The 9,411-nt window shown below is 36.1% G+C and overlaps 2 protein-coding genes across 2 annotated transcripts; one reads left to right on the top strand and one right to left on the bottom strand.

Annotated features, from left to right (window-relative positions):
* Nucleotides 1–1,869: 1,869 nt before the first annotated feature.
* On the bottom strand, nucleotides 1,870–5,215 carry LOC109110999 (vacuolar protein sorting-associated protein 28 homolog). The gene is made up of 10 exons (XM_019123961.2): nucleotides 5,156–5,215; nucleotides 4,732–4,777; nucleotides 4,573–4,601; nucleotides 4,445–4,482; nucleotides 4,211–4,300; nucleotides 3,749–3,854; nucleotides 3,421–3,522; nucleotides 3,061–3,114; nucleotides 2,878–2,969; nucleotides 1,870–2,699 (listed from the first exon to the last, which is right to left on the bottom strand). The coding sequence occupies exons 2-10, from the start codon at nucleotides 4,769–4,771 to the stop codon at nucleotides 2,579–2,581; spliced, it is 672 nt and encodes a 223-aa protein (XP_018979506.1). The 5' UTR covers nucleotides 4,772–4,777; nucleotides 5,156–5,215; the 3' UTR covers nucleotides 1,870–2,578.
* A 359-nt stretch (nucleotides 5,216–5,574) lies between these two features.
* On the top strand, nucleotides 5,575–7,968 carry LOC109111219. The gene is made up of 3 exons (XM_042777109.1): nucleotides 5,575–5,873; nucleotides 6,023–6,173; nucleotides 6,669–7,968. Exons 1-3 carry the CDS (start codon nucleotides 5,769–5,771, stop codon nucleotides 7,664–7,666), a joined length of 1,254 nt encoding a protein of 417 aa, XP_042633043.1. The 5' UTR covers nucleotides 5,575–5,768; the 3' UTR covers nucleotides 7,667–7,968.
* Nucleotides 7,969–9,411: the final 1,443 nt, after the last annotated feature.

Genomic DNA, 9,411 nt, shown 5'->3' with positions numbered 1-9,411 from the left:
TTCTCAAAAAATTAGCATATTGTGATAAAAGTTCATTATTTTCCATAATGTAATGATAAAAATTAAACTTTCATATATTTTAGATTCATTGCACACCAACTGAAATATTTCAGGTCTTTTATTGTTTTAATACTGATGATTTTGGCATACAGCTCATGAAAACCCAAAATTCCTATCTCAAAAAATTAGCATATCATGAAAAGGCTCTCTAAACGAGCTATTAACCTAATCATCTGAATCAACTAATTAACTCTAAACACCTGCAAAAGATTCCTGAGGCTTTTAAAAATCTCCCAGCCTGGTTCATTACTCAAAACCGCAATCATGGGTAAGATTGCCGACCTGACTGCTGTCCAGAAGGCCATCATTGACACCCTCAAGCGAGAGGGTAAGACACAGAAAGAAATTTCTGAACGAATAGGCTGTTCCCAGAGTGCTGTATCAAGGCACCTCAGTGGGAAGTCTGTGGGAAGGAAAAAGTGTGGCAAAAAAAACGCTGCACAACGAGAAGAGGTGACCGGACCCTGAGGAAGATTGTGGAGAAGGACCGATTCCAGACCTTGGGGGGACCTGCGGAAGCAGTGGACTGAGTCTGGAGTAGAAACATCCAGAGCCACCGTGCACAGGCGTGTGCTTTTGAACCAGAAACAGCGGCAGAAGCGCCTGACCTGGGCTACAGAGAAGCAGCACTGGACTGTTGCTCAGTGGTCCAAAGTACTTTTTTTTTTCGGATGAAAGCAAATTTTGCATGTCATTCGGAAATCAAGGTGCCAGAGTCTGGAGGAAGACTGGGGAGAAGGAAATGCCAAAATGCCTGAAGTCCAGTGTCAAGTACCCACAGTCAGTGATGGTCTGGGGTGCCATGTCAGCTGCTGGTGTTGGTCCACTGTGTTTTTTATCAAGGGCACGGTCAATGCAGCTAGCTATCAGGAGATTTTGGAGCACTTCATGCTTCCATCTGCTGAAAAGCTTTATGGAGATGAAGATTTCATTTTTCAGCACGACCTGGCACCTGCTCACAGTGCCAAAACCACTGGTAAATGGTTTACTGACCATGGTATTACTGTGCTCAATTGGCCTGCCAACTCTCCTGACCTGAAACCCCATAGAGAATCTGTGGGATATTGTGAAGAGAAAGTTGAGAGACGCAAGACCCAACACTCTGGATGAGCTTAAGGCCGCTATCGAAGCATCCTGGGCCTCCATAACACCTCAGCAGTGCCACAGGCTGATTGCCTCCATGCCACGCCGCATTGAAGCAGTCATTTCTGCAAAAGGATTCCCGACCAAGTATTGAGTGCATAACTGAACATAATTATTTGAAGGTTGACTTTTTTTTGTATTAAAAACACTTTTCTTTTATTGGTCGGATGAAATATGCTATTTTTTGAGATAGGAATTTTTGGGTTTTCATGAGCTGTATGCCAAAATCATCAGTATTAAAACAATAAAAGACCAGAAATATTTCAGTTGGTGTGCAATGAATCTAAAATATATGAAAGTTTAATTTTTATCATTACATTATGGAAAATAATGAACTTTTATCACAATATGCGAATTTTTTGAGAAGGACCTGTATATAAAGGGTCCATTCGTGCATTGGGGACAATATAGTGATGTATGAAGCATTACCTGCGCAGATGTCCGTTTCAAACAGAGCAGCTTTCTGTTACTCAGGACTGTTAATGACCCAAGTGAGACCAAATTGAACCCGGTGTGTAATCAACCTTTAATCACCGAAAGTTAATCGGGGGGAAAAAGCTAATTGTGACTGCACTTTAATAGCGTTTCCAAGGCTTTTCTCTCAAGTTCCACCAAATGAATGGATTTAATATGAATTATTTGCAAATAAAAATCACACAGAGAAAATATTTTTCAAATGATTATGTTGTTTATTTCAAAACTATTTTATTTACAACCGTCATTTAATAAATATGACTTATTACTTAATATAGCGAGCTAGACCAACACCATGCCAAGGAAGGAGTAAACCAAGTTCTTAATCAAGCTGTTATAAAAGTCAGTTTTATCAACCAATAAATTTTAGGGTACTGTAAATGAATGAGCATATTTAACATTGCCTCATTTAAAAACTGGAAAAAGCTAGAGAAACATTATCCTTCTAAAATAAAAAACAGTACTGAGCATTCATTATCAAATCTTGCTCTATAAGATATTATGAGATCCATAAATTATCCATTCATATATTCATTTAACACATATATTTATAGAGGCAAGCATCGTTTGCCTATAATAAACTCCTCCCTATAATGCCCTCCTTGCATCTCAGTTGGCTATGTATTCGCTATTGCCAGTCTAGAGAACACTTTCAGACTACCACATGATAGAACATTCTCTTTACATTAAAAAAAAAAAAAAAAAATCTACTACTCTTAATTTTTAAATCTGTGAATATAATCCTGATTTTATTACTGAATAACATAAGCATGAGTAAACAGTACTCTAGTTGGATATGAGGTTCCTACAGTCCTACAACAGACATGGACAAAATAGGGAAAATGGTTTGATAAAAAGCTAGTGGAAAGGAGTTGAAAAAGCTCAGAGAGGGAATGAACATTTAAGAAGAGTGTAAGAAACGATTAAAGGCGTTGTAGGCAGACTCCAGGTCAAACAGCATCTGGCGAACCTGGGAGTCATCCAGCTCATCAGATGCAGACATGCTGCTTAGTGTGGTTAACCTGTGAGGAAGAACAAGACATTGAGCACTTGAAATAGAAATGTTTTCTAACATTACAAATGTCTTTACTGTCACTTTGGATTAATTCAATCCATCATTGCTAAATAAAAGCATTAATAACTTCTTCAGACAGCAAAGTTGTGAATGGTAGTGTATTTCTGCAGTGAAACTAGGCTTACCAGAGGCTGACTTTGTCTTTGGCCTCTGAATCTGGAGGCATGTTGCTCATTCTGTTCATGGTCTCCATGAGCTCTCTCAGGTCAGGCTGGATCTATAAAACAATATTCTCAGTTAATTAGTAATTAAAATCTTAAACTCTAAATAACATTAAGTTAATCAAATTCAGTTGATGAAATGAGTACCTCATCCATGGCACGAATCTCAAGTCGAAGCTTGTCCATCACTGTGATAAAGAGCTGCATTAGAGAAAATAAAGATTAAAAAGGTTATAGGAACACATTTAGCCAGTTCTTATGATTGCTAAGTGTTTATTTTAGCAGGAGCGCAATGCACCACATATTCTACTGTGGAGCCGTGTGAAAAATTGCATATAGCATTATTTGTTTTAATCTGATTAAATAAATCTACTTAATGGAACTGTTGGAACAAGAAGGTATCCTCTGTGCTCAATCGATAAACACCGAGGTGTTCTGGAATTAACTAAAGAAGCTTTTCATTCTAGGCTACATAAAATCTCTATACGAAGAGTTCAAGATACATACAGAAACTATGTCAGCAATGCAGCGATTCAGGTTGCCCTTGTCATCCTTAATGGTGATTGGTCGATCCTCTTTGATCCTCTCCATAGCTAGTGGACAGTCCAGCTGTCAGAAACAAAGAGTGGAAAAAATATTAAGAAACTAAAGCATACTGAACAGCATTTAAAAACATACACACACATATATAAATATACATGTTTATATATACACACACACACACACATGTGTGTATGTGTGTGTCCAATGTGCTAGACTAATAAATTACTTAAAGGTACAAAAGAACATTAAAATAGAAGAATTTAGAGTAACTTATATGCAAAATAAGCTATACCCTGTATTTCCGACAAAAGTCATCAATGGAGCCCACATCTGACCCCTGGACTTGTTTGAAAGCAGCCTTGTACTGGACAAGCAATCTTGAGCAAGCTCCTGTGTATCTGCAAAAACAAAGCAAATATTTATTATATATGAATAGACATAAATAAAAGTGTGGTCACATTGGCAACATTTTCTGGGCAAAAAGGGTCCACTGTCTATTGTAAATAGAACAGTGATGTATGAAGCATAGTTCACGCATAGGTCACTTTCAAACAAAGCAGCTTCCTGCTGATCAATGCAGTCATTTTGCGTGACCAATGTTGGGAAACCTGTGCGCAGAAATATTCTGCACTCACATGAAATTTCTAATCATGTGAATTCCTATTAAAATTTCAGGATTTCACTCACAAAACAATTGCAAATGTGACGACACCTTAATTCACAATATTTTGTGCAAACAAATAAAGTAACTAACTCGTTTGGAGTCACACAGTCTTTAATGTAGGCTTTTTCCAGTGCCTGGAGCGTTTTGACCACAGCAAACAACTCTGCCATGTTGTCATACCTTTCAAAACAAAATAAAAAGGACATTACATGCAGCCCAATCACATAATCACCAATCTGCATCATCATTATCGTGACATCAATCAATAAGACATATAAATAAGGAAAACAAAATAGCCATGGCTGAACACTACGGTTAACTTACTTTTCTCTTTCTCTGGCATTTTTGTACAATTTTACTTCCTATAACAGACAAAGCACATCATTTAAAGATGATGATGATGACAGATGAGTTCATCATTACAAATTATGTCCTCAATATAACATTATTACCTCATACAGTTCTGGCTTGTTGGCAGGTGCTGGTTAAGTTAAAGGAGAAAGGCACAACAAAATCTTATAAGAGACTAGTGAAAATATGAGCAACAGTAAAAAAGAATGCGATGCTTTGGTTTTTTAGAGGCTCATGATAAAGCAGGTTCTCTCACTCACCTCCTCCCATAACTCCAGAGGCAGGTATTCCATGAAACATGATGAACTACGAGACAATTAAAGCGACAATCAGATTATTATCAATCTTCAACCACGGGTCAGCGCTAGCCTCAAAGGAATTGCTGATATACACAGTGGTTGCATATCAAAACTGACTGATCTGATCTCATTATGTTAATGGAGCATATAATACAACAGCTTGTTTTGTTTTGTTTATTTCCTGACAATACGCTGCGACGTCAGCTCAGCTAGCTAGCTAAGATATTGCTTTAATTCCGCTTTAAGGGTACAAGAGAAGTCGATGTCTCATTAATTCACACCTTATATATGTCTATAACGTTAATGTGGTTACGAGATGACATATTATTAAAATACTAACAGCGTTTTTAGCTAAAACGCACCAGGAAAAAGACATTTCACTCACCCTTATATTGACGTCACCAGCTGTGGCAAGCTGACGTGACGTCGCCGGATGATTTCGTAACATCCTGTTTTCGCCACTGTCCTGACTTATTCTTCATTGCAAAAATTGTTTATATAAAGAAGATAGTATTTAATCTCAAATAAAGTAATAGGAATCATTATTTATTAAATTTTACATTCGAAGAAAACGTTAACATGTATGCACACATTTCGTGATGAGGGTTGCCAAGTCCATTTAATATTTCTACACTAGAAAATATCGCACTTTATTGTTCATTCACTCCGTTAAGTAATATAAACCTACATTACAGTATAAACTGTATTAAATAGTATTTTATACTATATTTTATTCCATTAATATAACCAGTGCAATTAATCGAACAGAACAGATATGTCGGTCATTAACAAGAATACTTGGCAACCCGAGATTGCCTTTGAATACGCGCGCGGGACAGCTACAGTGAACGGAGAAGCTCGAGAAGCTGTATCTAAAAAACCTAAAATCTGGCGTTGTAGCTTTGTTTGTTATGATACTGTGAGCGTTTCAGGGAATTGTTTGTCACGAGTATAAACCTAGCCTGGTTATTTGAGCGTGTGTGAGATTTGTACACAGAATGAAATCCACTAAGAACACTAAAGTGAAACCTGCGGTATCATCTAAAGAAGAAGAGTGCGGAATATGGCTCGACACAAAAGAGTTAAAAGAAAAGAAACAACAGGTAAAAACAACTGAATTCTAATTAAATATACTAAATCTAACTTTTTTTAAGTGTATTGAAAATATTTTTTTCTTTTGTCTTCGTAAGAAAAAAATAATAATACTACAGGTCTGATGAAGTGATCTCAGATATGTTTTACATTTTTACAGCTGACCCGTCCGATATCCAAATTACTGAACCCACTCGCGAGATCAGGGGAATACAGCGTGGAAGTGGCACTGAGCTTCACTCAGACCAAACTCAACATGTCTGTCACTAGACAAAGCACAATATCAAATTTCTTTTCACCCAAATCCAGAGGTAAGAAATCCCAGAGCTGTTTCATACTGTAACTGTTTCAGATTATGTGATACCTTTAATATATGTATTACTTAATGTGTATAATTATGTTTTTACTGTATGTGTGTGTGTGTGTGTGTGTGTGTGTGTATATATATATATATATAGAGAGAGAGAGAGAGAGATACCATTTGAGGTACCATTATAGTTTTTATTATTAGTATGAGTTTATTAATGGTAATTAATAGTATGAATGAGTTTTTATATTTTTCATTTTAATTTTTGTTAACATAAGTCATTTTATTCTGTGTTTTTGTCATTTTTATTAGTTATTTTTATATTAATGTTTTTTATATGCCTAAATAGTGTTTATATATATATATATATATATATACACACACACACACACACACACACACACACACACACACCTTTAATTTGATGATAAACTGTTAAAGCTTATAAAATAATAATAACTACCTTTTGTCCTTTCCTGATTGGTATTTGTTTGCCCAGACCCTAACCCTAGTGTGGCTCATTCAGGGATGTCCAGCTTCATGCACACAGAGGGACCCCCCGGTGTCAAACGGAAACATGATGTGTCTTTGGAGCCATCTATAGAGTCAACCGGTCAACCACCTGAGGTGTACCAGCAGAACTGTGATGGAGATTTTGAAGGATTGTCAGTCAAGGACAAAAAAGAACAGCATTTCCTCCATTTAATATGCGGAGATGAGCAAGATGAAGAAGAACCACCTGAAAAAAGGAGACATGTTGTCCATTATACAGAAAATGTGACGCAAGAATATTGGAATAAAGAAGCATCAAATGAATATCCAAATCAGACAATTCCCGAAACTGAGACTTTCTTTCATGTGGAGTCCCTGCAGCACTGTGATCTGTTGGTCTGGAAGCCCTCTGAAGATGCACATAAGTCTCCAGGTCCTAAACACATTGACAAACATGATTTAAGAGATCAGAAGGCCTCGGTTAAGAAGTCTATTTTGACCTCTAGGCCTGTCAATGAAAACCACAAAAGATCGAAATCGAATGCTGTGATTACTAATATAAATCAGGTGCGTTCTTGGTGCAAAAATAAGGCATCGCCCATGAAACGGATGGGAAAAGAGAATAGCTGGCCCACATCTCCTACTCAAAATGCTCAAACGTCAACTTTTAAACACCATCTAATTTCTAGTCCAGCTAAGTGCAGGTTAAAGGAAAAATACACCTTTTCCCCTAAAAAATCAGGTAAGGAACTTACAAACACAGAGAGGGCTGGAGAAACTCTTGCTATGTTGTTCACTCAGGACTCTGAGGGCTTCTGTGTGATTGCTCACCGTGACCAGCACTTAAGGAGCCCACTACAAGACCAGGGCAATTCATCTGTGGGCAAAGATTACAGGAATAGTCAATCTGCCACTTCTTTAGAAAAAGAGGAAGAGGAATCAGATCTAGAGCCAGAGATGCTTTTCACCCAAGACTCCGAGGGAAACATGGTCATCAAGCATTAGCCGGAAACAGATCTGAGGGGAAATCATTGTATTTATTTTCCTCTTGATTTTTAAAGTAGATTTTTATATACGTGATACAGTATAGAAACAAAAGTATTTACAAAATGTATATGAATATTCATTAAAAAAAATAAAATAAATAAATTGTACAACAACAAATAAACCCCAAAAATGATGTTTGTTGTGTAATATTTGATAAAGATTCCGTTTGCCAGCAGATGGCACCATGAAGCTTTTACTCTCTCAGTTTGGTGAACTACTTAAGCTGTGCTTTTGGAATCTGTGAAAGTAGGACATGGTGTGTGTGTGTCACATTAAACATTTACACAAGTTGTTCATTTGAGTTTAAAGCACTATCATTTTAAAATAATTTATGTTTTGTATTGCTTTAAATTACCAGCATGGAGCAAGGTGAATATTTCACATTCTGTTCTCGTTTGCCAAGTTGATGTTTCCCCATTGCTGCTCTGTTTAAATTTGCTGTCAGGGACAGAATCTATGAGTTTCATTAACGAGCCATGTGCTGACAAATCCAATCATTTTTCACGCATTTATAATTAATGGTAACGACTCCCATATATGATCCCCTTGCAAGGGACCCCCTTCCTAAAATATAAAGGCAGTCTCATGTATAAAAACCCATTTATACTGTGTGAGGAAAAAAATTAAATGTGATATTAGAAGTACGACAAAATTAAATAACCATTTTAAAGTGAATTAACTCTTATATTATCCTTGTACAAAACCAAGTTTAACATTTATAATACATTTTGAATTTTTTCTCTTTTTTTTTTTCTTTTTGAAAACCCTTGCTATAGAACAACTAAACCTTATAAAGCTTAATCAGAAGCCAGTAAAATACAAATAACAGAGTAGTGAGTTCACAATGACTTTATTTGATTAAATTGATCTGGTAACATGAAAATACTTTGGTAAAGTACAGTTTAAGGTGTGTGATTTAATACATTGTACATGTTCTACTGTGTTTAAGCATCATTATGCTAAAGTGTTAAGTTAAATGTAGACTGTTTACTGACCAAGCAAATGTAACACGATTCCCTTTTAGGGACTGAAGAATGCTACATATTAACACATTTTGGCATACATTCAAAATGAGCTGAAGTGTTCAAGACCTTCCTGTTGAAGAAACATTTAAAGCATTGAAATTAACAAGCAGATGTAAAAGTGTGAGTGTAAAGGGAGAACATCTAGGAAACCATTCTGGACTTGAAGTTTGATATTCATTAGCTGAATATTTAGTTCTAGCACAGCACATGTAATCACAGCCCTGACATGTGGTGGCCGTCAATGCAAACATTTGACTAACAAAAGTTAATTTCAGAAATGAGCAGTCTGAGATTATAAATGGAATATAAAGCAATATTTGAACTATATTAAAATAATATAAAATCTTATAAAAATACCTCCATAGGCACTCATTCAGTTGCAGAACAAAGACCAGTTATCACAATCGTAGAATAAAAAGCGTTTGATTGTAAAATGTCCATTGATTTTTCTCCTCTGCTCATGATTGCACATATTCTGCATCCGAAGCCTTAAGATACAAGTTTACCTTGCCAAATAAACATGTTTTTTGCAGAAGAAAATGTTATGATCTGAAAGCAAATCTGTAGTAAATGTCACGTTACTGCACAAAACACAAAGGGCTGGTTTCCATATAAAAACAAGTTATAGCTAAATATAGTCATGATATATTAAAAAATATTCTATCTTTTTCATCATGT

This window comes from Cyprinus carpio, chromosome A19, assembly GCF_018340385.1.
Source record: "Cyprinus carpio isolate SPL01 chromosome A19, ASM1834038v1, whole genome shotgun sequence".
Taxonomy (NCBI): domain Eukaryota; kingdom Metazoa; phylum Chordata; class Actinopteri; order Cypriniformes; family Cyprinidae; genus Cyprinus; species Cyprinus carpio.
Note: the sequence above shows the minus strand (reverse complement) of the source record. Positions and strands in the feature narration are given on the sequence as shown.